Source organism: Jaculus jaculus, chromosome 6 (assembly GCF_020740685.1).
Source record: "Jaculus jaculus isolate mJacJac1 chromosome 6, mJacJac1.mat.Y.cur, whole genome shotgun sequence".
Lineage (NCBI taxonomy): Eukaryota > Metazoa > Chordata > Mammalia > Rodentia > Dipodidae > Jaculus > Jaculus jaculus.
In genome coordinates, this window is record NC_059107.1 from 36,372,418 (window position 1) to 36,400,092 (window position 27,675).

Sequence of the window (27,675 nt, forward strand, 5' to 3'; positions counted from 1 at the left end):
CTCGGTACAGAAATGTTTAATGGTTGAAGAAGTGTACACTGGCTCTGTGACGTCTCCATAAAGGCAACTTTTCATGTTTCAAAAATAGATTATATATAAAGATTTACATATTCATAAATAACTAACTTGCAATTTTCCCAATGCAACCAGCATCCTTTGGGCTGACAGGGCTGCACCAGTCAAGGCCCTGCAAGGGTCAGGATTGGCTAGAGGCTCCAGCGTGTGGCCCCCGGAGGATGAGTGGCTGATTCAATGTGAACCAGTGGCTCCCTCCAGCTCCTCAAGTGGGCCTATGTCCTTGGGGCCAGACTCCTTCCTGAGCTTCTTCTGTGATCTTAGGGGGTAGGATCAAGTGTTTCCCCTCTCCTGCCACAGTTGTTTTTAAGCCCCAGTCATTCTGACCCCACCAGTCTCCTCCAGCAGGCACCTCCTTGCTTGCCCTCCCCCTCAGCCCTTCAGCTCCCCAGCCTCCACCTGCTGTTCAGTAATTTATAAACAAAGGAAGGGATTAAACTTCTCCTGCCCCAGAGGCCCTGGGCTGCTGGGAGGCCGCCAAGCCTTCTGAAGGGAAGGAAAGAAGCTGGTTTTATTTTCTGACTCACACACTTCCCTATTTTCTAACTCAAGCCTAGGTCTCCTTTTGACAGAGGCCCAAGACCCAGAGGGTCAGTGACCCATTCCTCCGTGGGGCATACCCGGGCAGGTAGGTGCCTCTGCAAAGGGCAAGCCCAGGGCTCTGGTACCAGTGCCTAATGGAGTACAACCAGGCCCCATTAGGCTCAAGGGAAGAACTTATCCTTGCCAGGGCCACTGGGGGTGAGGCCTGTGGTTGAGGGGGGGGGGGTCATCACCTCTCAAGGTACAACCTTTGGGTGGAAATCCTCAGTGAAAAGAAGGCAAGTTGGTGGAGTGGCCCGAAGAGGACAGAAGGTGCTGGCGGGAAGCGGGGCACCCTGCAGAGGCCATGCACATCTGGGACATGTGAGCCTATCTTGGGGTCTGGGGCCTGGTGTGCCTTCCCAGACCTGTCACCTGGCAGTGGAACTGGAGGGCAGGATAGTCACCATGGCAGGGTAGGAGGATAAAGGGCTCAAGGAGACTCTTGGAGTAGGATGGCTTCTATCTTAGGGGCAAGGCTTCAGTCCCCCACACCTCTGGCATCTCAGGACTGCCAAAAAGGAGGACTCTAGGTAATTTCACTGGTTGCTAGGTGAGCCAAGAGGCCACCATTGAAGGCTCCCTGGGCCCAAATAGGTGTAGCTCTCCTGCCTTCCAGGCCAGGCCTTATGGACTCCAGACCTTGGAGGTGGAGCGGGACTCGAAGGTGGCCAGTGAGTGAGCTGCATCACTGGTGAGCCAGCTCTCTTCTAGGCCCCGTGGAGGAAGAGGCCCAGCCCTAGGAGAGCCTGGTCTTACACAGCAGGCAAAGCTTCACAGATGGTCGTGGGCAACGGTGGCAGGATTGGTACTTGTGTTCAGGTGATCAGTCATACTCTGGAACTTGACAGAACCAGACACAAGCCCAAGATCTTAGGCAAGCAGGGGTCAGGCTTTGACCACTGGCCACTTCCAAACTGTGCTTTGTCTAAAAGCATGTCTCTGCCCTCCTCTGGGACCCCAGAACATCGGCTCCATAAGGATCACTCGTGAAACATCAGATCCCAATGGCCCCAAGGACTGTGTGTGGATGGACAGGCAAAGGAAGCACCTCTTCCTGCCAGCAGTATAAGCCCAGGCCCCACTTGACTCCACTAGGCGTAGGAAAACCAGGCAGCCGGCAGCTGCCACCTTGGGGGCCCCAGTGAATCCCATCCCGAACAGCACTCAGTGCAAGCTCTGGCGCACTCAAGCCACCTTCCTCCTCTCCTGAACCAGGCTCATCATCCCTCAAGCCGCTCTCTGCTCATGGGCACCAGAGTTCATGTCAGTTGCCCCAGCTCTGCCTTGTCAGGCTGCCATGGAGCTGTTGCAAAGGCCTGCTTCCAGCCCTGCGGCTAGCCGGGCCCAAGAAAGGGGTCGATAGACTAGAGTGCTGGGGCAGTAGATGAAAGCAGGCCGGGACTGAACTACCCAGTGGCCAACAGCCCATAGCTAATGTGCTTCCCCTCTGGAGCCTGAGAGCAGTTTACTCACGTGGGGCCTACGCTGAGGGGGTTTTAGGGCAGAAATGGGCTGACATGGAAGGTCTATGATTGGAAAGATCTTCAGACCCCACAGCCCCAATCACGATGACCTCCAAACCCTACCAGAGGACAGTGCCAAGAGCCTCACCTCTACCCTTTGCCCTTCGACTTCTCCACACAGCACAGGCTGAAGCTGGTGAGGACCCAGAGGGATGAAAATGGCTGGGCCAAGAACCACCAGGGCCTTGCCTTTTCTGAGAAACTGCAAGCCAAGTCAAGACCAATGGGGAAGTGGGCGCTCCTGGCTGTGGTAGGGAAGATCTCTGTATCTGGGGCAGGCCTGCAGGCAACCAGGCCCTTGGGCCTCAGCCACTGGGGTGCAACACAAGCAGCCGCTTGGTGTTGGTGGGAGCTGATCCAGACATGCCACATACTAAGCATGGGCTCTGCCACTGAGCTGCCCCCTTCAAGCTGCCTTCCTTTCCCATAAATGTTCACTTCATATCACATCCCCCTAACCCTGTGTGCCCCTGAGAGCCAGTGCTGGAAGATTAGCTGGTTTTACAACCTGATGGCAAAATTTGGGGCCCCAAGCCAGCACAGTCCCCGGCTGGCCATTAGCCATGACTCCACACTTGTGCCAATGAAAATGAGAAGCCACACGGAAAACCAGAAAATCTCAAGAGGTCTTGGTAAGGCAGTAAGCCAGGCCCCAAGGAGGCGTCTGAGAACTCTGAGCTGGCAGTGATGGGCAGACACTGTTTCCTTCTGGATGAGCTCGGCACCCGTCTGCAGATCTGGTTGCCAGGCAAGGTGTCGCTGCTCAGCACGACCTGGAAGAACCCAGGGCACCAGCCACATCCCTGGACAGCAGCAACCTGCGACACGGCAGCGGGAGTCACAGTAGGAGCCAGTCAAACCTACCACAAGGAGGTCAGGGAGCACACCTCAGCTCCCACTGTGGCTTATACTGGCCCCTCTGCCACTGTGGGCCACATCGACAGACTCAGGCCAGTCCTGGACTCTGAAGTCCATGGAGGACAAATGCTGATTGGCATGATGGCCTCCTCCCTGCCCTGAGCCCACAGCCTCTGGCACAGGGTGCTCTCCTTCACCCTTCCCACTCAGCATCCAGGCCAGCGGTATAGAATTGCAGGGCTGCACTCAGCAGCTCTGGAAAAGCCATTGCCCTGGAGGGCTGGCTCTGGAGGGCTAGGCTTGGCAGGCCCGAGACAAAGAAGGTGGGGAGGTACCTGGCCTGCCTGCCCTGCCCCTTGGTCAGCACCCACAGCCCCAGCTCTCGGTAACGTCCTTGCTGTCCAGCTGGATGTGGTCAGTGCTCCTCTCACTGAACATGGGGCCCCCATGCCTCATAATGAGCTCTGTGGCCACCCTCGTAAAGGCCTCCTCCACGTTGCTTGAGTCCTTGGCAGATGTCTCAATGGCACACAGGATGTCATAGTGTTCGGCCAGGTGCTGAGCCTCAGCCAGTGGGACCTCCCTGAGATCGGCAAGGTCCGACTTGTTCCCTGCGGAGAAAGATCAGGTAGAGTATGGTGAGACGCACATGTACCAAACAAATACAGACCCTTCTAGAGAGCCACACACGTGCCCCACCGTCCACTCTGGAAAGTATAGGTGGGTATTGTAACTGACCTTTCTTTTTAGATTTTTCGAAGTAGGGTCTCACTGTAGCTCAGGCTGAACTAGAATTCACTATGTAGCCTCAGGGTGGCCTCAAACTCACAGTGATCCTCAGCTCTGCCACCAGAGTGCTGGGGTTAAAGGCATGCACCACCGCACTGGCTCTGGCCTTTATTAAATTAACTTTTTTTACTTAAACTACTTTTTCTCTACAATAAAATGTTTTCTAGAAATTTCCTGGATAAACAGGCAGCACTTGGGCCAAGTGAGAAACCTTTTGTTCCTGCCAGGGTAGTGCAGTTCCAGGGAGCACTAATCCCACCACAGGTGGGTGCTATGGAAAATTGCAGGGGACAATAACGTGCATCCTTCCCTGGAACCACAATCAGGTCTCATATGTACATTCAAGTCAACAGCCATACATGCCTGTTGGGTGACCACGTATGTTAAAAAGCTTCTCAGAGGGGCTGGAGAGATGGGTTAGCAGTTAAGGCATTTTCCTATAATGCCAAAGAACTCTTATGTTTGATTCTTCAGGTCCCATGTAAGCCAGATGCACAGTGATGCAAGCAATGTCACACACGTGTACAAAGGGATGCACATGTCTGGAGTTCATCTGCAGGAGCTAAAGGCCCAGTCATGCTCATTCTCTGTGCCTTTTTCTTCTCTCTCGCACTCTCACAAAAAAAAAAAAAAAAAAAAAAACTTCTCAGAGCTGGGCACAGTGGTGCACACCTTAAAGCCCAACAGAGGTAGGAGGATTGCTATGAGTTCGAGGCCAGCCTGAGACTACATAATGAATTCCAGGTCAGTCTGGATTAGGTTTAGACCCTATCTTGAAAAACAAACAAAGTGAAAGAGAGGGCTGAAGAGATGGCTTAGCGGTTAAGGCACTTGCCTGCAAAGCCAAAGGACCTCATTTCCATTCCCACATAAGCCAGATGCACAAGGTGGTGCAGGCCTCGAAATCTGTTTGCAGTAGCTGGAGGCCATGTTTTTCTTTCTCCCTGTGTCACTCTCAGATAAATAAATGAAATTTTTGAAAAGAGAATGCACATGTCTCCTGCAGCTGCAAATGAACTCCAGATACATGAGCCTCTATGCATTTGGCTTTACCAGGGTACTGGAGAATTGAACCCAGGGCAGTAAACTTATAAAGAAATACATTTAACTGCTGAATGGGATCAGGATTTGAAAGCCCCCAGTTCAACCTTTGGCTCCCTTTTTGGCCAAGTTTCCACCCTCCCTATGCTCTGGAAAGTGCAGAGACAGAGATAGGGGCATGTGGTCCTGGTCCCGAGGACCCTCCAGCCACCAAGGGGCCCAGCTCACCTATCAGCAACTGCACAATGTTGGAGCCTGCGTACTTCCGCACGTCCTCAATCCAGTGAGGCACTGACTGGAAGGAGCTTCTCTTGGTGATGTCGTAGGCAAGGATGGCCCCGTTGGCACTGCGGTAGTAGCTCTGGGTGATGGTACGAAACCGCTCCTGGCCGGCTGTGTCCCAGATCTGCAGCTGAAGAAAGGGGTATCACATGAACCCAGTGACGTGTCACAAAGACAAGAACAGGGAGGGTGACCCCACAGACCCAGGTCCAGAGCAGAAGGACTACTGGCCTAGATGGCTCACTGGGACAGACCTCTGAGACTCTTAGAAAGGAACTCAGTGACCCAACATTAGTAAGATGTGAGTGTAGGAGGCAGCTTGTCTCAGAACTCTGGGGTCCCTGAGCAAGAGATTAGGGGTGATTGTAAACCTCAGTTCATAATCATCTGTGAGCTGGCTCACAGCTAAGGAGACTAGCCCGCAGGCAGGGAGCTAGGTGCTATGAGGCAATGATGGTGATACAGCTGTGTTCCTTCCCCTGTTTAATAAAAAAATTCACTTGGTCATGGATGTAAGGCCTCCTCATTATTAGGGTTAGTAATTAGTACAAACTGGTGGTGGGGAGGCTGGGCCGTGGGTGCCTTTAGGATGATGGGGCGGAGCCCTTCCTTGGGGCTTTTTAAAATCTTTATTTATTATTTGATGGAGAGAGAAAAAGAGGCAGATAGAAAGAATGGATGTGCCAAGGCCTTCAGCCACTGCAAACAAACTCCAGATGCATGTGCCTCTTGTGCATCTGGCTTATGTGGGGTCCTTTGGCTTTGCAAGCAAGTGCCTTAACTGCTTAGCCATCTCTCCAATCCCACCCTTTGGGTTTTTAAGTTCAAGACTGTTTCCACCAGCTTGGGCAAAGCACAGAACTTAGAATCTTTCTCCCATGTCTTTGTTTAATAAGCACAGGCCAGACCCCTACCCTAGGAGTCTTGTTGGGCATGGACTGGGAGAGGAGATCCCCATGTGCTAGAGCTGGCTTGATTTTTTATTTTATTTTTTTGATTATTCATTTATTTGCAAGCAGAGAGAGAGAAAGAGAATGGACATGCCAGAGCCTCTAGCTACTGCAAACAAACTCAACTCTGATGCATGTGCCCCTTGTGCATCTGGCTTACGTGGGTCCAGGGGAATCAAACCTGGGTCCTTTACCTTCACAGTCAAACACCTTTATGGCTAAGCTCTTTCTCCAGCCTGGAGCTGGCTTCTTTAACGGCATATTTTACTGGATAGTCCATAGACTGGCAGAGGGAGAAGCGAGGCTGGGGAATCACAGGCAGAACATACCTTTCCCCAGGCCTGGGGATCCAGCCTGACGTTGGTACTGAGCTCAGACCTGTCCTATTCCTTAGCTGGTGCAAGCATTTCACTTACCTTTTTTCACCCCAATGCAAACCCAGCGCTTTGCACATGCCAAGCAAGTGCTTTGCCACTAAGCCACGCCCTAGCCTCTGGGTACTTCTAGGTCCCCAATCTGTCCTAAGAGCAAGGTGAGGCTCCTGTGCTCGGCACAGTGGAGTCACTTCCATTTTTCCAGCTACAACATGAAATCCTAGACTTAAACTCTGGGCTACAATGTGCCAAGGAAAATGTCCCTTTCCTGAGACCTCCTATTTCTGCTTCAGCCAAGAGACTCTTAAGAAAACCAGGAAGGCACTGTGTAGCTCATGGTGTCCACCAGCTCACACAGATCAGACAAGTGAAAGGTCCCAAGTCTGGGATTCAACTGGCTCAGGCCCCATCTCTAGTCCAGTACAGCACTCGACGCATGAGACAGGCCAAAGAAACTGGGAAAGGGCAACTCGGAGGAAGCAAACAACAAAAGCCTCCAAATGTCACCAGAATTGCAGAAATAGGACAAGTACCACAAAAGAGTAAAACACTTGCCAGGCATGGTGGTGCATGGCTTTAATCCCAGTACTTGAGAGGCAGAGGTAGGAGGATCACCTTAAGTTCAAGACCAGCCTAAGACTACAGAGTGAATTCCAAGCCAGCCTATGCTAGAGTGAGTAAAAAAAAAAAAGAACACTAGAGATGAGTCAGTGTTTAAAAGTACTTGCCTGCAAAACCTACTGAACAGACTTCAATTCCCCAGCCATGCATGGAAGCCAGATGCAAAAAGCGGTGCAATACACATACATATACACACGCACACATGTGCAAATAAGTAAAGGAATAGGACACCATTATTCATTATCTATTTTTTAATATGTTTGTTTATTTGCAAGCAGAGAGAAGAGAGCAGAATGACAATGGGTGTACCACCATCAATCTGGTAGTAGTAGCATTCTTAGGCATGTGCTGTGCCCCTAGGCTATACCCTCAGCTCCAAAACAGTGCTTTAAAAAGGATGGGGGAAGCCAGGTGTGGGGGCGCATGCCTTTAATCCCAGCACTTGGGACGCAGAGGTAGGAGGATCACCTTGAGTTCGAGGCCACCCTGAGACTACATAGTGAATTCCAGGTCAGCCTGAAACCCAACCTTGAAAAAGAGAGAGAGAGAAAATAAAGTTTTTGAAAAAGTTAAAATAAGATCACATAAATGAAAACTACAACACAAGGAAGGGAAAGAATGTAATGCTGAAGAAACCCCTCCAAAGTGAGGAAGAAATAGAGGTAGAAGAGGAAAAATAATTACAGACACAGATCAAGAAATCAGGATATCATGAGTTTCAGGGGAAAAAAAGAAAGGTAAAACCAGGGATAGGAAATCCAACCAGTCTTTCCAATCCACTAAGGGAAGGGCTCGCTAGGTGCAGGCACAATGGAAGAAGGCAGGCCCAACAAAACACAGGGATGGAAATTCCAGAACAATGGGGAAAAGAAAAGAACGTAAGATCCTCAACAACGCCTTAGAAATAGGGAAGGGATTTAAATTTTCTACCCAACCATTAGTTTAGTTGACGCATTGTCAGAAAACTGTCGGAAAATTCCTGCCCTATCACTTTCTCAGGAAGCTACTGAGGTCCCCCTACCTGGAAAAGCCAACCAAAAATCAGAAGGAGCTGGGTGTGGTGGCGCACGTCTTTAATCCCAGAACTCGGGAGGCAGAGGTAGGAGGATTGCCATCAGTTCAAGATCACCCTGAGACTACACGGTGAATTCCAGGTCAGCCTGGGCTAGAGTGAGACCCTACCTCAAAAAAAAAAAAAAAAAAAAAATCAGAAGGAACAGATTTCAATTGAAAAGAGAAACAAAAGAAAGGGAGTGCCCAGGCCCTTGGGAAAGATCCCCAAGACTACAGCTGAGTACCAGCTGTGGCTGGCAGAGGCCAGAGGTTGGCCCGGGGAAGCCAGGGCAGCAAGGCTGCTGACAGAGCCGTCCCCACAGAGCAGCCAGAGGACAGAGAGCAGCACTGTTCAATGATGCAAACACAAGCAAGCTTCAGCCCCTAAAGCTGCAAAACTCACACAAAAGCAGGGCGTGGTGGCGCACACCTCTAATCCCAGCACTAGGGAGGCAGTGGTAGGAGGATCGCCATAAATTTAAGGCCACCCTGAGACTACATAGTGAATTCCAGGTCAGCCTGGACTAGAGTGGAGCAAGACCCTACCTCGAAACACACACACACACACACACACACACACACACACACACACAAACAGGCATGATAGCCCACACCTTTAACCCCAGCACTTGAGAGGAAGAGATAGGAGGATTGCCATGAGTCCAAGGCTGCCCTGAGACTACATAGTGAATTCCAGGTCAGCCTGGGCTACATGGAAACCCTACCTTGAAAAACAAAAACAAAAAACAAAAAAAAAAAAAACAGGCCTGGAGAGATGGCTTAGTGGTTAAGTGCTTGCCTGTGAAGCCTAAGGACCCTGGTTCAAGGCTCGATTCTCCAGGACCCACGTTATCCAGATGCACAAGGGGGCGCACGTGTCCGGAGTTTGTTTGCAGTGGCTGGAGGCCCTGCCGCTCCCATTCTCTATCTGCCTTTTTCTCTCTCTCTCTGTCCATCGTTTTCAAATAAATAAAAACAAACAAAAAAAACCCAAAAACCTCACACAACACACAGCTCGATCACCACCCACCCTGAGAAGTCTCCTGACAGGACTGGGGTTACAGAGCAGAGATCAAGGCCCGGGGAGATGAGGCGGGTCTGGAGCAGCTGATGGGAAGAAAGGGTTGATTCAGCTTACAGTTTCAAGGAGAAGCTTCATCATGGTGGGAAAGCTTGACACTACTAGGAAGGAGTCTGAGTGAGTGAGCTAGCTAATATTCAAATAGGGCTAGACTAACAACCCCCAGTTCAACCCCCAGCCACATACTTTCTCAAGCAAGCCCCCATCTCCAACTGCCAAGCTGGAGACCAAGTATTCAAAACACATGAGCCTAAGGGAACATTTCATTCAAACTACCATAGACCGGAGTCGGTCACAAGAAGCCAAAAGCCTACATGGAGCATCCCAGCGAGCCCTTGACAAAGGAGTAGAGTATGTGACCACGAAGTCTAGCCAGTAAGCACCCCCTGCCCAGGGTTAACGGACCAGAAGGTAATGGAGTTATGCTAGGGAATGTCAAGTCCAGAGGCAGATACAATGACGAGGCTTCATTTGTACCTGTGAACAACCCACTCATGACACTCCCAAGAAACCAGCAAGGCTGAGCCTCAGGAGGAAGAACCACTCCCACAGAGAGGCTTCCCCAGACCTGTCTTAACTAAGCCAGAGCAAAGCCCCAACACAAGCCTCGGGCTTGGAGATCAGGTTCTGCCCCAGGCCACAGGGAAGGGAAATGACTGGCCCAACATGAAAACAAGCCCACAGAAGTTTAAGGTGAAGGCAACAGAATCCAGCCTATAAATTCTAGCACACAACCGACATTTGTTAAAACTTTTATTGGTCAAGGAAAAACAGGTTTGCTGGGGAGATGATGCTTGCAAAGCCGAGTAGCCTAAATTCAAGTTCCCAGTACCAACGTAAAGTCAGATACACAAAGTGGCACATGCAAGAGACCCTGGCATGCCCATACTCACTCTCCCTTTCTCAAATATATAAATACAAATATAGAAGATTTCTTTACATAAAAAAAAGGCAAGAAAAGGGCCAGGTGTATAAAGGACACACCTATAATCCCACATGTTGGAAGTAGAGTTAGGAGGATCAGGAACTTAAGGCCATCCTTGCCTGGGCAGCATGTTGGAGGCAAGCCTGGGCTCAGAAGCCTTTGTCTCAAAAACACAAAAGAACATGTGAACCACAGACAAGGAAAAAAGTGATCAGCAGACATGGAGGAGTAAGTGACTTTAAATGAGCTGTTTTAAATACGTTTCCAAAAACAATAGTAACCAAAATGTTAAAGGAAAGCATGGTCATGATGAGTAGACAAGGAATTTTACTGGGAAATGGGGATTTCTTTTTAAAAAAAGTAAGAACAACAGGAAATCCTCAAACTGAAAAGTGTTAAGTAAAGCAGAAAATTCACTGCATAAGCTCAGCAGCAAACTATAGATAAAAGAGAAAAAAAAAAAAATCAGCAAACTTAGAAGAAAGATGGAGGAAAAAAAACTGTGAGCCAGGCATGGTGACGCATGCCTTTAATCCCAGCATTTAGGAAGCAGAGGTAGGAGGATTGCCCAGAGTTAGAGGCCACTCTGAGACTGTTACATAGTGAATTCTAAGTCAGCCTGAGTTAGCATGAGACCCTACCTCGAAAAAAATTCTGGTTTTAAGATCCAAGAAGAAAAAAAAAAATCAATCCCAAGCAGAACAAAGCAGATGACAGCCAAACCTATGGAAAACAAAGATTAAAAAAAAAAAAAAAAAAAAAAAGCAGCCAGTGAAAGACATGTAAAATACCATGGACAAGTTCCTCACCAGAAACAATGGTTAAGGCAATGCTAAGAGCCCAAAAGAAAACCCTCCACACTGAGATCTGTATCAAGCAAAATTAATCTCTCAAAAAAAAAAAAAAAAAGGCAGCAGCCAGGCATGGTGGTGCACACCTTTAATCCCATCATTCAGGAGACAGAGGTAAGAGGATCGCCATGAGTTCAAGGCCACCTTGAAAATACTGAGTGAATTCCAGGTCAGCCTGGGCTAGAGTGAGACTCTACCTTGAAAAATAAAAAAATTTAAAAAAAAAAAGTGAAGTAAAGATGTTTTCAGAAAAAGTCAAGTAAAACTAGGTTTGCGTTATAAGATACGCAGAAGACATTTTCCAGCCTCAAGCATGACACTACATGAAAGTGAATAAAACCCATTAAAGGAATGAGAAGTCCCAGAAATGATAAATAACTGAGGAAGACCTTATCTTCTTTTATTTTGCTCTTTATGGTTTTTTAAAACATATTTTTATCTATTTATCTGTAGGCAGAAAGACAAAGAATATGGGCCTGCCAGGGCCTCTAGCCACTCACTGCAAAGGAATCACTTTGTGCATCTCGTTTTATAAGGGTTTTGGAAAATCAAACCAGGCTTTGTAGGCAAGAGCCTTAACCACTGAGTTTCTAGGCCCTCTTTTTTTGTTTTGTTTTTTTTTAATGACTGGGAACTGAATTTAGGGTCCTGTGACATACCCTACCACCAAGCTATATCCCCAGCCCTCTTTTGACATTTTTTTTTTCCTTTTTATTTGCAGCCCAGGCTGGCCTCAAATTTGTGGCCCTCCTCCTGCTTACACACCTTCTGAGTGGTGAGATTACAGGCATGCCACACACCACTCCCAACCTCTGTGTGTAAGTTTTGTGTGTGTGTGTTTCTAGGTAAGGGCTCATTCTAGCCCACGCTGACCTGGAATTCAGTATGTAGTCTCAGGATGGCTTCAAACTCACAGCGATCCTCCTGCCTCTGCCTGCCTAGATTGAAGGCATGGGGCACTACTCCTAGTTCTCTGCAATTTCTGATGACAACTGACTGTGAAGTACCACAGAGTGAACTCCAGGTCAGCCTGCGCTAGAGGGAGACCCTACCTCGAAAAACAAACAAACAAAAATAGTATGGATGGGGTGGCTGGAGAAATGACCTATCAGTTAAGGCATTTGCCTGCAAAGCCGAAGGACCCAGGTTCGACTTCCCAGGACACAGGTAAGCCAGAAGCACAAGATGGTATATGTGTCTGGAGTTTGTTTGTAGCAGCTGTAGCCCTGGCAAACCCATTCTCTCTCTTTCTCTGCCTCTTCTTTCTCAAATAAATAAATTTAATTTTTTTTTTCAAAGTAGGGTCTCACTCTAGCCCAGGCTGACCTGGAACTCACTATGTAGACTCAGGGTGGCCTTGAACTCATGGCAATCCTTCTACCTCTGCCTCCCAAGAGCCACCAGGCCTGGCTAAAACTTTTAATTTAAAAAAAAAAAAAAAGATGTTGGAGGGATGAACATTGTCTCCGTCCTGTGCCTTGCCCATCTACCTGGTCTCCATCCATTAACACCACTCCATGCCCTAGTGAGGGGTGAGGCACTGTTCACTGCCCAGACTGTGTGATCAACACCTGTCACTCAAATGGCCTTCCAGCTCCTTCCCACTTGGCTCATGGCACTTTGCAAATCCTCCCATCCAGGATCTTCTGGTCTTTCATCTGCCCTTTACATGAGATGTGGAATCAGGACCATAAGCACTTGGCAGGCCCGGAGTGTTGATGGCCCACTGAGGACAGAAAGGGCTCCGGAAGCACACGTACCAAGTGCTGACTGTCCGTTATGGTTTCAGGCTCCTTGATCCTGCACATTTGAGGACTGTCTGGGAGTCCCCATTCCCAGTGGAGACTGGGGTCCTTTTCACCTAAGATCCACGCCTAATGATGACCAGTCTACCCTTGCCCTCCAGCCTTTGCACCCATGAAGAGGCAGTGCCAGCCTCATCTTTCCCACAACTGACTGTATCCACTGTTAGCATTTGAACCCCCATCTTCCAGGAGGCCAGGGGAGCTCTCCCTGGCATTCGTGCTCCAGCCCTAGGAAGGAGACATGCGTCTTGCTTCATTGTTCTGCCTGCATTGTGCACCCATGTCATGGGATGCACTATCTGTTTCACTCAAGTGTGTCACACTCAGAAGCCTTTGAGGGCTAGGCAGGGCACCCGTAATGCAGCACAACACAGGACTGGTGGGACCTGGTGACGATACGAAAGGCATCTTTCTCTCTCTCAAGCGTGCTCTTCCCCCTCAACCACACACATAACGTGAGTGCTCCTGTCTCCTGTCTCACCATGTGGTGCCCTGCACTGGCTTGGGACTCTGCCAGCAAGAAATCCATCACCCTGAACCCCAAGAGCTGTGAGCCAATAAATCTCTTTTCTTTACAAAGAAGGAATGAAGAAAGGGAGGGAAGAGGGAGAGAAGGAGAAAGGAGGAACATCCAGAGAACACTCAAGACAAAGCAGGCTCTCAACCCTGTTTGACAAGCAAGAGGGGCTTCAGCATAGGAACTGGCTCAAGGCTGTCAGTGTGTGACTTGAAGCTTATTAGGCTATCTCTTTTTATTACGAACAGGTCCTTTGGCCAGGTGTGGTAATGCACATCTTTAATCCCAGGACTGGGGAGGCTGACAGAGAAGGACTGCTATGAGTTCAAGGTCAGCTTGAAACTACATAGTTAATTCAGGTCAGTCTGGACTAGAGTGAGACCCTACCTCAAAAAAATAAAATTGCTGGGGGAGAGGGGGGCTAAGAAAATGGCTTAGCGGTTAAGGTGTTTCCCTGTGAAGCCTAAGGACCAGAGTCCAGTTCCCCAAAACACATAAGCCAAATGCACAAGGGGGTGCATGTGTCTGGAGTTTGCAAGTATCTGGAGTTCGTTTGCAGCAGCTGAAAGCCCTGGCACACCCATTGTCTTTCTCTCTGCCTCTTTCTCTCTCTCTCAAGCAAATAAAATATATTTAAAAAAAAAAAAAAGCCGGGTGTGGTGGCACACACCTTTAATCCCAGCACTCAGGAGGCAAAGGCAGGAGGATCGCCATGAGTTTGAGACCACCCTGAGACTACATAGTGAATTCCAAGTCAGCCTGAGCTAGTGTGAGACCCTACCTCGAAACACCAAATAATAATAATAATAATGGGTCCTTACAGCAGCTGGGGAGATGGCTCAGCAGTTAAAGGTACTTGCTTGCAAAGCCTACTTCAATTCCACAGTACCTCCATGTGCATGTGTGTGGAGTTCATGTGCAGTGGCAAGAGGCCCTGGTGTGCCCATGACTTCCTTCTTGCTCCTGCTGTGCTCTCTCTCTCTCTCCCTCTCTCTCTCTCTCTCTAGGTAGAAGGAAGAAAGGAAGGCAGGCAGGCAGGAGAAAGAAGAGGAAAGATAAAAGTACTTGAAAGATGAGATTCCATCTTATTTGTCCCTGTACCACAGCAATGGGCACAGTGCCTGGCATGGAGCAGGGCCTCACGGCTAGGAAAGAAGATCTCAGGGCTCAGGCCAAGGCTGCAAGTTGCTTTTCAGGACTTCTCAGTTCATGGATCCACTGAGAGTTCACATGGCACCATGGAAAATCAACCCAGTTTATTAGGTTAAGGCATCTCTGTGTCCAGCTCAGACCCTTCCAGTGGTAGCGGGAAGCCCAGTTCTGTCCTGAGTAAGGAAGCAGGCAATGGAAAGTTTTTTTGCTGCTTCTTCACCTTAGAAAAGAATCTTGGAAAAGTTATTCCTCAGGACAAATGCTGACATGGTCAGAGTGACCTAAATACAAGTTCCTGAGCTATTTTTTATGGTGTCTTGAGACATGGTGAGTCAAACCAGGAGGTGGGGTTTGAGGGCCCCTCCCCCTGCCGCTGGCTTCTCCAGGGAAGAGCTTAGCTTCAGGTTCAGAGGCCACAAGCTGCGGCCTGTTATACTAACAGCTCAGACACCAGTCACCACCCCATGGGCAGTGAAGTGAGTGGGCATGCTACCGCTCAGCTGGCTGAGGCCCTTCTGTTCTTCCTGGACAGGGATCGGAGCCATCTCCGTGCATGCAAGGCAAGCCCTCCACCAACAGAGCCACATCCCCAGCCCAGATCACTCTCATCTGCAGGGGTCACTGGAGACAAGCAGCAGCAGGGATCTTTCTGAGTCCCAGACCTCTCATAGTCTGGGAGGTTCCTCCACAGCACAGTGCATCTCCGAGGTGAGTTATGCCGCCCACAGGAATCAAACCCTCTCCTCAACAATCGTCCATGCAGGAAAGGACTCTCGCTCTTGGCCAACAAGTCCCATCTCGGTTGCTCACAAAGGGCTGGCTGCCTGCTCCGAGTACCCCTTCTTCCCTCGTTGGAAACTCAGACCAGCCCTAGCCAAAGGATTGCCCCTGATACTCTTCCCTGCTTCCATTCAAATGTCACAAGCACAGACTCACCGTGACACATCAGAAGAAACACCTGGTACACAGGACCGCTCCAAGTAAGTCCCCTGGCCCAGTTCAGATGGGCACTGCTGGGCCAGTAGGGCACCAGATGTATTAGGTGAGTATGCCTATCCAGAAAGGTGTTTTGTGAGAAGAGTATCAGTCTTGGTCACAAGTTCTGACTTCCTTGACCCTGAGAGCCTGGATAAGACATCTCTAAGTCCTGGCTTTCTTTACTGCCATTCAAGATACTTTTGTTTTGTTTTGGGTCCAAGCATTGAACCTAGGGCCCTGCACATGCTAGGCAAGTGGTCTGCCACCAGACACCTTCTTCTTCCAAAGTTCCAAAGCCACAGGGGCCTGGCATACAGGAGGCTCCGATGCCCTGTGTCCTAAACTGAACTCTCCCCACCTCTTAAACCACCATTCCTGTGTCCTACTATTTTGAAAAAAAAAAAGGCCCATGCTGGGGACACCTTGGCCTAGCCAGGCATCCTCCCAGGCAAAGCTATCATCACCCTCAGAACACAGTGGACACCCAGCCAGCATGATCAGGCTGGCCTGGGAGAGTGCTATCGCCTCATCCCTGCCACACTCCAGCTGCACATGCCTGGACAGCCCCCTCCTCCCCGACCCCCCTACCCCCGTTCCAAACAACCCTCTCTAGCCTCTTTGGCTTGGCAGCCGTATGTCTATGGCATCAAACCCCTTCTGTGCCTGCTTCTTGGGAACCATACATCTTTCAAGGCTTCCTGAACCCTCAAACCTCTGTGGCCCTGGGGAGTCTGGACTGCTGCCTCCTTGGGGCTGCCCGGGCACACCATGGGAGCTGCCTTTGCTACCACAGTCTGCCTGCTGCTGTCCTAAGTCTTCAAGTCAGGATTTAAAAATCCCTGTCACAGGCTGGAGATATGGCTTAGTGGTTAAGGCACTTGCCTGCAAAGCCTGATGACCAGAGTTCAATTCCCCAATACCCACATAAAGCCAGATGCACAGGGTGGTGCATTCATCTGGAGTTTGTTTACAGTGCCTAGAGGCCCTGGCATGCCCATTCTGTCTCTCTTCTCTGTCCCTCTGCTAGCAAATAAATAAATATTAGATATTTAAAAATAAAAGAGAGCTGGACAGATGGCTTAGAGGTTAAGGCACTTACCTGCAAAGCCTAAGGAACCATGTAAGCCAGATGCACAAAGTGTCGCTTGTGCAAGGTCACATATCTGCCCAAGGTGGCGCACACATTTGGAGTTCGATTGTAGTGGCTTCGGGCACTGGCACAGCAATTTTCTCTCTCTCAAAACAAAACAAAAAAAAAAAAAAATAGCCCAGCAAACCCCTTTAATCCCAGCACTCAGGAGGCAGAGATAGGAGGACCACTGAGAGTTCCAGGTCACCCTGAGACTACATAGTGAATTCCAGGTCAGCCTGGGCTAGATTGAGACCCTACTTTGAAAAACAAAATGAAACAACAAAAAAAAAAAAAAAAAAAAACACTTCCCAGTCACCATGGTGACAGCATTAAAAGCATCACACTAGAAGCTTCTTTATATCTCTCCTACCCACCAGGGGAGGTACCCAAAGAACAGGGGCTGACAAACCAGGTACCAGTCTCAAGTACATTGTCTCCTTGATTCCTAGTTGAGGACCCAAGGTGTCAGCTGTACAGCCTCTGGCCATCAACCACACCTGACCCCAGAGCACCTTCCAGGTATACTGTGCTCTTCCCTGTCACTCCCTTTTCTACTTGCCTACTGCTCCAGACAGCAAAAGTCAGCCCTAGCTCAAGAGCTGGGCATGATGGCACATCCCTTTAATCCCAGCCCTCGGGAGGCAGAGATAGGAGGATCCCCCTGAGTTCAAGACCACACTGAGACTACATAGTGAATTCCAGGTGGGCCTGGGCTAGAGGGAAACCCTACCTCGAAAAACCAGTTTCCAGAAAGAACAAAGCACATACAATAAGAACAAGCAAACAACACTTGAACTGGAACCAGAATCGGCAACTCTATACTCAGACATCAGAATCAGTATTTTCTCCATTGTGAGAAAGCTACTGTGTACTTGCGTTTCTACCTCCTTCCAGGCTAGCATGCAAATGAGGAAAGAATAAAAGATAGTGCTGAGGGCTGGAGAGATGGTTTTGTGGTTTAAGGTGTTTGCCCTGCAATTCCCCAGGGCCCATATAAGCCAGATGCACAAGTTGGCCCACGCGTCTGGAGTTTGTTTGCCAGGGCTGAAGACCCTAGCGCTCCCATTCTCTCCCCCCTCTCTCTCCCTCCCTCCCTCCCTCCCTCTCTCTCTCTCTCTCTCTCTCCCCACCTACCTCTCTGTCTCCTTCTCTCTCTCTCTCTCAAATAAATAAATAAGATCAGGTATAGTGGCACACACCTTTAATCCCAGCACTCAGGAGATAGAGGTAGAAGGATTTCTGTGAGTTCAAGGTCACCCTACAAACACATAATAAAGTCAGCTAGGCTACAGTGAGACTCTACCTCAAAAAACCTAGTAGGATATTTTAATAGACTATACAATATTTCTGTCTTTTAATATTTTAGAGCCGGGCATAGTGGTGCACGCCTTTAATCCCAGCACTCAGGAGGCAGAGGTAGGAGGATCATCATGAGTTCGAGGCCACCCTGAGACTACATAGTGAATTCCAGGTCAAACTGAGCTGGAGAGCCTACCTCCAAACCCAACCCCCAAAAAAATTATCTTAGGAGCTAGAGAGATGGTTCTGTAGTGGTTCAGTAGTTAAGGTGCTTACCTGCAAAGCCTAATGGCCCAGGTTTGGTTCCCCACTACAAAAGTAAATCCAGATGAACAGCATCTGGACTTCGTTTGCAATGCTTAGAGGACTTGTCGCACCCATTCATATTCTCTCTTTCATAAATAAATAATAACTGAGGGATGGAGAGATGGCTTAGCAGTTAAGGCATTTGCCTGCAAAGCCAAAGGGCCCAGGTTCAACTCTCTAGGACCCACATAAGCCAGATGTGTCTAGAGTTCCTTTGCAGTACATGGAGGCCCTGATGCGCCCATTGTCTCTATCTGCCTCTTTCTCTCTCTCTCTCAAATAAATAAATATAAAATAAAAAAAATAACTGATACCTTGAAAACATTATGTTCTACGAACAAGCCTAACAATAAGCACAGCAATACCATGTCATTCCATTGATGTGTAACATCCAGGACAAGCAGAGCTTACTGATGAAAGCAGGTCATTGATGGCTGGGCTGGGAGGAGAGGTGAGATGGAATCTGACAGTGAATGTGGTGGTTTGACTGGGGGATCTCCCATAAACTTACATGTGCTGAATGTTGGACCCCCAGGTGATGGCAATTCAGGAACTGAAGCCTTCTTGGAGGTGTGTTTGGGGACACAGACTTACAGAGCTTCCCCTTTAGTCTGTTAATCAAATCAAACCCTTTCCTTCACAAGCTGCTTTTGGTGAGGTGCTTTCTGCCAGCATGAGAAGGTAATTGCAATAGTGATCCTCCTACCTCTGCCCAAAGGCACGCACTATCATTCCACACACGCGCACACACATTAAAGGGAAAGAAAGGAAAGGAGAGGAGGAGAGGGGAGGGGAGGAGGAGAAGGGGGAAGGAAGGGGAGGAGGGGAGGGGAAGGGAGGGGAGGAGGAGGGTGGGGAAGGGAGGGGAGGAGGGGGAGGGGACGGGAGGAGGAGGGGAAGGGAGGGGAGGAGAGGAGAGGAGAGGAGAGGAGAGGAGAGGAGAGGAGAGGAGAGGAGAGGAGAGGAGAGGAGAGGAGAGGAGAGGAGAGGAGAGGAGAGGAGAGGAGAGGAGAGGAGAGGAGAGGAGAGGAGAGGAGAGGAGAGGAGAGGAGGAGAGGAGAGGAGAGGAGAGGAGAGGAGAGGAGAGGAGAGGAGAGGAGAGGAGAGGAGAGGAGAGGAGAGGAGAGGAAGAGAGAACATGGAAACATGGATACACCAGCTCCTCTTGCTGCTGCACACAAACTCCAGATGCACAATCCATTTTGTGCATCTGGCTTTACATAGGTACTATGGAATCAAACCCAGGCCATCAGAAGTTGACGTACCTTTAACCACTGAGCCATGTGTCCAGCCCTTTGTACTTCTTTTAAGTTGACTTTGTTCAGTCGCTTTGTCACAATGTTGTAAAGCTAGCTAACACATGTTGTGAGCAAGAAGCCAAAACATTGGATCTCTCAAATTAATTATGCACCATTAACAGAAAGTCAACTAAAGGCTGGAGAGATGGCTCAGAAGTTGCTTGCAAAGCCTGATGGTACAAAGTTGGATACTCCAGTACCCAGATAAAGCAGATGTACAAAGTGATGCATGAAGCTGGAGTTCACTTGTAGGGCAAGGGGCCCTGGTGTGCCCATTCTTCCTCTCTCTCAATAAATAAGCAAGCTGGATGTGGTAGTGCATGCCGTTAGTCCCAGCACTTTAAAGGCAGAGGTAGGAGAATTGCCATGAGTTCAGGCCACCCTGGGACTACATAGTGACCCTACCTCCAAAAGCAACAACAAAATAAGGAGGCTGGGCTAGAGAGATGGCTTAGGTTATGGCGTTTGCCTGTGAAGCCAAAGGACCTCAGTTCGATTCCCCAGGACCCACGTAAGCCAGAAGTATAAGGTGGCACGTGCATATGGAGTTTGTTTGCAGTGGTGAAAGCCCTGGCATGCCCATTCTCATTCTCTCTCTCTTTCCTTCTCTCAAATAAAAAAAAAAAAATTTTTTTAAAGGAGGACTACAGAGATGGCTCAGCAGTTAAGGTGCATGCAAAGCCTAATGACCTGCGTTTGACTCCCCAGTACCCACATAAAACCAGATGCAGAAGGCACATGCATCTGGAGTTCATTTGTAGCAGCAGGAGACCCTGGTGTGCCCATTCTTTCTCTCTCTCTCCATCTATATATCTCTGTCTATCTCTTTCTCTCTGTCTCTCTCAAATAAATAAATAAAAATACCTTTTCCAAAAAAAAAGGCTGAAGAGATGGCTAGGTGTTTAAGGCACTTGCCTGCGAAGGCTAAGGACTCAGGTTTAGTTCCCCAGTACCCATGTAAGCCAGATGCACAGGGTGGCACATGTGTGCATCTGGAGTTTGTTATTCTCTCCCTCTGTCTGCCTCTCTCTATACATCTCATAAGTAAATAAAATAAGGAGTCAGGCAGGGTGGTGCACGCCTTTAATTCCAGCACTCAGGAGGCAGAGGTAGGAGGATCACTGTGAGTTCAAGTCCACCCTGAGACTCCATAGTGAATTCCAGGTCAGCCTGAGCTACAGTGAGACCCTACCTCGAAAAACCAAAAACTAAATAAATAAAATAAGGTCCATCTCTGTGAACTCCAGATTAAAGGTCCTTATCTGGTAAAGATCAGTTGCTTTCCTTGCAATGTAAGCTATACACACCAGACATCACAAAGTTAAGACAACACTGTCACTCAAAATGTAAAATGCACACTTGGGAGAAGGAGGTAGGAGGATCACAGTGAGTTCAAGGCCACCCTGAGACTCCATAGTGAATTCCAGGTCATCCTGAGCTAGAGTGAGACCCCCACCTTGAAAAAACAAAAATAATAAACAAACAAAAAAACCCATAAAGGAAACCTTAAGCGGTTTTAAGGGTAAAATGGTTAGAAGTTATGCCATCATGTGACCCAGGTAATACTGCACTGAACATCTCTGTAGCGGTCCTGTTTCTATTCTCTTCCCATGGTGAGTACGGCCCCAGGAGGCAGGGTGCTTGCCATCAGTATCAAGAATGGGTTTCTTCAGACAACCACAATGACCTAGAGCTTCTCATCCAACAGTCCTTTGGCCATTTCTAATCAGAACTGAAAAGTCAAATGGAATTTTTTGTTGTTGTTCTTTTGTTTTGTTTTTTCAAGGTAGGGTCTCACTCTAGCTCAGGATGACCTGGAATTCACTATGGAATCTTAGGGTCGTCTTGAAATCATGTTGATCCTCCTACCTTTGCCTCCAGAGTGAGTGCTGGGATTAAAGGTGTGTGCCACCATACCTGGCTTTTTTTTTATGATCTTTAAAATTTTTATTTTCGAGGTAGGGTCTCATTCTAGCCCAGGATAACCTGGAATTCACTATGTAGTCTCAGGGTGGCCTTGAACTCACTGTGATCCTCCTACCTCCTCCTCCCAAGGTAGGGTCTCACTCTAGCCCAGGCTGACCTTGAACTCCTTCTGTACTCCCAAGCTGGCCTCAAACTCATGGCAATCCTCCTCCTCCTACTGCCTCCTGCGTGCTGGGATAAGGTGTGCATCACCAAGCCCAGCTTTTAAATGTCGTTTTAAAAATATTTTGTTTGTTTATGAATAAGAGAGGGAGAAGCAGAGAGGGAATGGTTTAGCTGACTGAGGTGGTGCACACCTTTAATCCCAGCACTTAAGAGGCAAAGGTAGGAGGATCATTGTGAGTTTGAGGCTGCCCAGAAACCACATAGTATTTTCCAGGTCAGCCTGGGCTATAAAACAAAAAAGAAAATAAATAAATACAGGGTCCATTGTGGAAGAGGTGGTGAGAGGAATATAAGAGTCAAAAGAAGGATAAGATACAAAATGGCCTGGATATATGTGACCTCGCAGTGCCCGGCACTACTACACAGGACCCTCATAATAGGAGGAAAAGATGGTAACATCAAAATAAAAGGCTCTGATTGATATGGAGAATGGAGTTGTGAGGGGAGAGTGAGGGGGGAATTACAATGGTCTATTGTCTATAATTATGGAAGTTGTCAATATTAAAAAATTAAAAATAAGTAAATAAAACTTTAAACCTAAAAAAAATGGAAGAATGGGCGTGCCAGGGCTGTTAGCTATTGCAAACGAACTCCAGAAGCATATGCCACCAACACACGTGCCACCTTGTGCATCTGGCTTCATGTGGGTACTGCAGAATTGAACGTGGGTCCTTTGGCTTTACAGGCAAGCACCTTAACTACTTAGCCATCTCCCCAGCCCTCAAATGCATTTTGTCCAAACAGAAAATACAGACTAGCAAAGACACCCTTAATTGGAAAGACTGAAAAAATTCCATGCTGGGGGCTGGGGAGATGACAGTGGTTAAGGCGTTTGTCTGCCAAGCCTAAGGACCCTGGTCTGATTCCCCAGGACCCACGTAAGCCAGATGCATAAGGGGGTGCAAGCATCTGTAGTTCGTTTACAGTGGCTGGAGGCCCTGGCATCCCCATTCTCTCTCCCTGCCTCTTCCTCTATCAAATAAATATTTTTTAAGAAACTCTGTACCGGGGGAACAGGTTGGTGGCAGAGCACCAGCATGCCTGGGGCCCACCTCAGCACTGAAACATTCACAGATGCACAAAGCAAATACTTCCTCTTTGCCCCCTGCCCCTATGCTGGAAGCAACCTGGGCAGCTATGAAAACAAAGATCACTTGTGAGGCCAAGAGCAGCTTGATTCAAGGCCAAAGGCCTAGCCAAGTGTGGTGGCGCACACCCTTAATCCCAGGAGGATTGCCAAGAGTTCAAGGCCACCCTGAGACTACATAGTGAAATCCAAGTCAGCCTGGGCTAGAGTCCCTACCTCAAGAAAATAATAATAATAATAATAATAATAATAATAATAATAATAATGGCCAAAGGCCTGGAACCCCTGCCAAGGGACACAAGCTTCTATAAAGAAAACATCTGGCCACATGACCACCAAGTGACCAGTGGGCCCAGTGAAGCTGAATAAAGGGATGGGATGCTAACCGCCTGACAGTTCCTGGTACTTAAGGCCTGTGTGCCCATGGAGCTGCAAACCTAGTTTACATAACAGGCCTGCGTGTTGCCCTAGATAAGAGTGAGTCCAGGAGCAGTCAGAATGGTCTAAGGATTTAGGACCAGCTGAGATTTCCTAGGGGACGCTGTGGTGGGGAGGAGTGAGGGGCGGGGGAGGGGCAGGCTCAGACTTCCTCCTGTCATCCACAGAGGAAAACGGTAACAGAAACAAATAAATCCTTTTACTGGTTTACGTTATAAATGGCTTGGCTTTGTTGACAAACATACTTCGTGGATAAACAAGCAATGGACAGCCGGGTGTGGTGGCTCACACCTTTAATCCCAACACTTGGGTGGCAGAGGTAGGAGAATCTGGAAGTTCCAGACCAGCGTGGGCTGCAGAGTGAGGTCTAGGTCAGACTGGGCTACAGTGATACCCTGCCTCAAAACAATAAAAAAATAAAGAGAGAAAGACGAAAAGGGCAATACTAATGGAGACAAAGATGGAAGGGAAGCTTTTTGCTTAATGCCTCTCTTTTGGGATGTGAGTGATTCAACAAGCCAGGAAAATGTTAAACTCTTTCAAACATGTCCACAGTTTTTCGACAACCTCAGAGGCAGGCACGTGGTCCACTTCACGGATGAAGGCTCCAAGGAGGAGCTTGAACTGCCTGAGGTTGTGGCAAGGATGGAAGCACACCCCAGGCGTTCAGACTCCTGATCTGGCACTGTTTTTCAGAGGCACCACAATCGGAAAGACTAGCTAGCAGGACTCAGATTCCGGTTCCAAGTCCATTCCTGGGAGCCAGAGCCAAAGGAAACCGCGAGGGCACAGGAGATAATCATGCAGAGGCTTGCGAACATGCAGGGGCTGCCTGTGTGTGCCCACTGGGGCTATCTAAATGTGCCAGTCAACTGATAATTGCCCGAGTGGCTCTGGGTGCCATCTGCTATGGCTGAAGACGTTTGTAAACACCCAAGTCCACACTCTGCCCTCAGTGAGTGGAGGGTACAACCCTCACTAGGTTCCTCAGCCATCATGACCTCAGGGAGTCAGAAGCTGAGCCCTGGAAGGCAGCTATGCTCACCACAATCACCAACGCTCCTTTGAGCCCTGGGTTTAGGAGCCAGCCAGACTCTGGGCTCAAATCCTGGTTTTGCCATTAACTTCTAAGAGATAGCGAATAAGAGGGTCACTTCCGTTTTCCTGGGCTCAGCTTCCTCTCATTTACAGAACTAGTCAACAGGCTCCCATTGAACACCCCATGTCTACTGCTAGCCAGCTGGGTCCCCCTGTCTTTAAGGAGCTTATCTTTTACAGGAAACACACCAGGCGATTTCAAGTTCAGGTTTAAGTGCTAACAGCAAATACGATGGGAAAGCTGACTGACTGGGAGGTCAGGGAAGGCCTCAGTGGGGAGGTGGCATTGAGACTTCAATGATGAAATAGTTACACAGGGATCTAGAGACACAAAGTATAACAAATAGAAAGCGATGATACAAAGGTCATGAGGCAGGAACAGTCCTGGCCCGACGAGGGTGGTGTGGATGGACAAGAGAGAATCAGGACCAGTGTAGAGAAAGACAAGGCTGGTAGCAGACAGGGGCCAGATCTCTCCAGGTACGAGTAAGGGTGTACTCTTGTAATGGTGAACACAGAAATGAAGCAAGTTGGGGCTGGGGAGTTGCAAAGCCTACAGGCCTAGGTTCAATTCCCTAGTACCCATATAAAGCCACATGAAAAATGGTGCATGCCAACTGGAGTTTGTCTGCAGCAACAAGAGTCCCTACTGGACCCATACCCATATTCTCTCTGTCTATCTGTCTGTCTCTCTCTCTTTTGTTTCTTTTCTTTTTTTGAGACAGGGTCTCACTGTAGCCCAGGCTAACCTGGAATTTAATATGTAGTCTCAGACTGGCTTTGAACTCACAGCAATCTTCCTACCTCTATGTCCCAAGTGCTGGGATTAAAGGTGTATGCCACCACACCCAGTTCACATGCTCTGTCTCTCTCCTCCATAAAGTTTAAGAACTTAATATTCAATCATTTTAGCAGCAGATCTCTCTAGGCAAATAACAAGAAGTTCACAAAAATATTTTGCTTTGATGGTGCTGGGAAGCTGAGTCTGTCTTTTTGGCCTTCCCAACTCACCCACAGCAACTCCAACCACAGAAGAATAGTCTTTATCTCTAAGGTTCCTTAAGGTCTTACAAAACCCAGATCAAGGCTGGGAGTGGTGGCTTAGTAGAGCTTATGTACTAGACCCTAGTTCAATCCCCTGCAACACAAAATAAGTTATCAGGAACCAGGCGTGGTGGAGCTCACCTTTAATCCCTGCATGACATTAATACCCCGCTGGAGGCTGAGAAGGATCACTGTGAGTTCAAAACCAGCCTGATACTACATAGTAAGTTCTAGGTCAGCCTGAGCTAGAGTAAGACCCTACCTCAAAAAGAAAAAATAAGAATGCCAGGCATGGTGGCACACACCGTTAATCCCAGCACTCAGGAGGCAGAGGTAGGAAGATCAACGGGAGTTCAAGGCCATGCTGAGACTGAATTCCAGGTCAGCCTGGACTAGAATGAGAGCCTACCTTCAAAAACAAACAAACAAAAAGTAACAGCAGCAATGCCCCGCTGTAAAACAACTCTCTCACAATAGCCTCAGGAAGGGCAACAGTACAGCTGAGGCATCACTGCGCACACAAGGCTTTTCTGCTCAACAATCTGGAAGTGACCATGAAGACAAGAAATAACATGCTACCCAGCCATGTATTGCATAACCTGAGATCAGTGCACAGTCCACTGTGCTGCACTGGGCAACAGGTTGTTATCTCAACAGGTAAACAAGAACACTGTCCCCACCTTGTCTACAGTCACCACAGGGTCACCCCCCCAACATACACACACTCATCCCCTGGCACAGCTTTCCAAGGGCACCCCTGCTCTTTATGCTTCTGCTTTTCCCACACAAACTCAGCCATGAATACACTCCACCCACCTACCCTGGCCACCTGTTCCAAAGGGGTCACCTACATAAATAAAGCTACCTGCCTGCACGTGGCCCTTGGACATCCCACAGAGACCAAAATATACTGAAACCCCAGAGACTGGAAACCTTGCAGGCAGGAATTTCTGTTTCCCAGTCAACTCTCTTGGAGATACTGTGGTCATATAAAACTGTTGACTTACACGACAGATGAAAGACACCACCCAGAAATTATCCCAACTTTACAGAAACAGAGAGCTTAGTATCCTGGCCAAGGGCAACAAGAATCCTCCCTGTTCCTCCCCCCCAACCCCGCCCCCAACGGTAGCAGCAGCAAGATCAAGGGTCTTCTACTCCTAGGCCTCTCACTTCTGAATACAAAGACAGCCCGGCTCCTGTGTTCCCAAACCCCTGTGAAAACCTGAGAAAAAGTCAAGGACTCCTGGAGGGCCATTAAGAACCTCCGAGATAGTAACTATTCTGTGTCCTGTCCACGTTAGGGAGGGCTGACGTCTAGGTTAAGAAACTGATTTCATTCATCACAAATATCATTTATCAAACCACTGCCGGGACGTTGTGGCAACCACATCCTGCTGTTTGTGCCTCGGCTGTTGCCAAAGCTTGGTCCGCTCCCCCACCTTCCGGTATCTGCGAAGTTTTCGGTTTCTAGCAAAAAGCCCAGACGGGGGAGGGCTTCTCCCTCCCCCCACCCAACACCCGGGGCGCTGGCCCTAGTGGAGAGGGAGAAGTTCCACCGCCAGGTCCACAAAGAGACTGTAGGGAGGCGTGGCCAGCACGGAAACACTGACAAAAACTTTTGGCCCTCGGGTCCTCGGAGCCGCTACTTCCTGGTCCCTCCCAGTCACGGGGATGTCGTTTTCTGGTTGATTTCTCCCCTCCGCGCCGCGCCGCGCCGGAGAGGGTCGGCCGCGCACTCCGAGGCGCGCCGGGCCCTGGCGGAGCGGAGTCCCCGCGGGCTGGCTTCGAAGACGCGCTCTCCCTCCAGCAGGTTCTCGCCGCCTACCATCACCCCGCAGCCCCAGACGGTACTTTCAGACGTGGTCCAGGCGCTGCCCACCCCATCACCTCCCCAACACCAAGGCCCAGGCCCGATCCGACAGGACTGGCCCCGAACCCCACCACCACCACCACCGGCACCACCACGACGCCCGGCCTGGATCAGAGCCGGCCGTACCGCCTTCCCACCTTGACCCGCTTGCCCTGGATGTCCAGCGTCTTCATGGTGAAGTCGACACCGATGGTGCTGCCCTGGCGCGCGGAGAAGGCGCCCGTCTTGAAGCGCTGCACCACGCACGTCTTGCCCACGCTCGCGTCGCCCACCAGCACCAGCTTGAACAGGAAATCGTAGTGCTCGTCCTGGTCTCCCGGGCCCGGACCCGCCATAGCTTCGCGGGAACACGAAACCGGAGCTCTGGATGCAGGGACCGGCCTGGCCTCACCGGCTGAGCTCCGTGCGCGCCAGCTCGCCGGCCGTCTGGCGACGTGGAGCTACCGCCTCGGCACCTGAACCATCAGCTCAGCCGAAGGCCGGCCACGG

At 49.3% G+C, this 27,675-nt stretch overlaps 1 protein-coding gene across 3 annotated transcripts; it reads right to left on the reverse strand.

Annotated features, from left to right (window-relative positions):
• Rab43 (RAB43, member RAS oncogene family) lies at window positions 1-27,675 on the reverse strand. Of its 3 annotated transcripts, none has more exons than XM_045152157.1 (3): window positions 27,324-27,670; window positions 5,100-5,277; window positions 1-3,652 (listed from the first exon to the last, which is right to left on the reverse strand). In XM_045152157.1, exons 1-3 carry the CDS (start codon window positions 27,519-27,521, stop codon window positions 3,402-3,404), a joined length of 627 nt encoding a protein of 208 aa, XP_045008092.1. In that variant the 5' UTR covers window positions 27,522-27,670; the 3' UTR covers window positions 1-3,401. The 3 variants fall into 3 exon arrangements, with proteins under 3 accessions (XP_045008092.1, XP_004665156.1, XP_045008093.1); XM_004665099.2 differs by having other exon boundaries at window positions 5,100-5,283; window positions 27,324-27,667; XM_045152158.1 differs by lacking the exon at window positions 1-3,652 and having other exon boundaries at window positions 5,147-5,283; window positions 27,338-27,675.

What these genes read in the sequence shown, in the direction of transcription:
- Rab43 (XM_004665099.2), bottom strand. Translation starts at nt 27,521, where the DNA reads ATGGCGGGTCCGGGCCCGGGAGACCAGGACGAGCACTACGATTTCCTG. An exon ending in TCCAGGGCAAGCGGGTCAAG is followed by an intron (nt 5,284 to 27,323) that starts GTGGGAAGGCGG and finishes CCCTTTCTTCAG; the next exon opens with CTGCAGATCTGGGACACAGC. An exon ending in CATTGTGCAGTTGCTGATAG is followed by an intron (nt 3,653 to 5,099) that starts GTGAGCTGGGCC and finishes CTTTCTCCGCAG; the next exon opens with GGAACAAGTCGGACCTTGCC.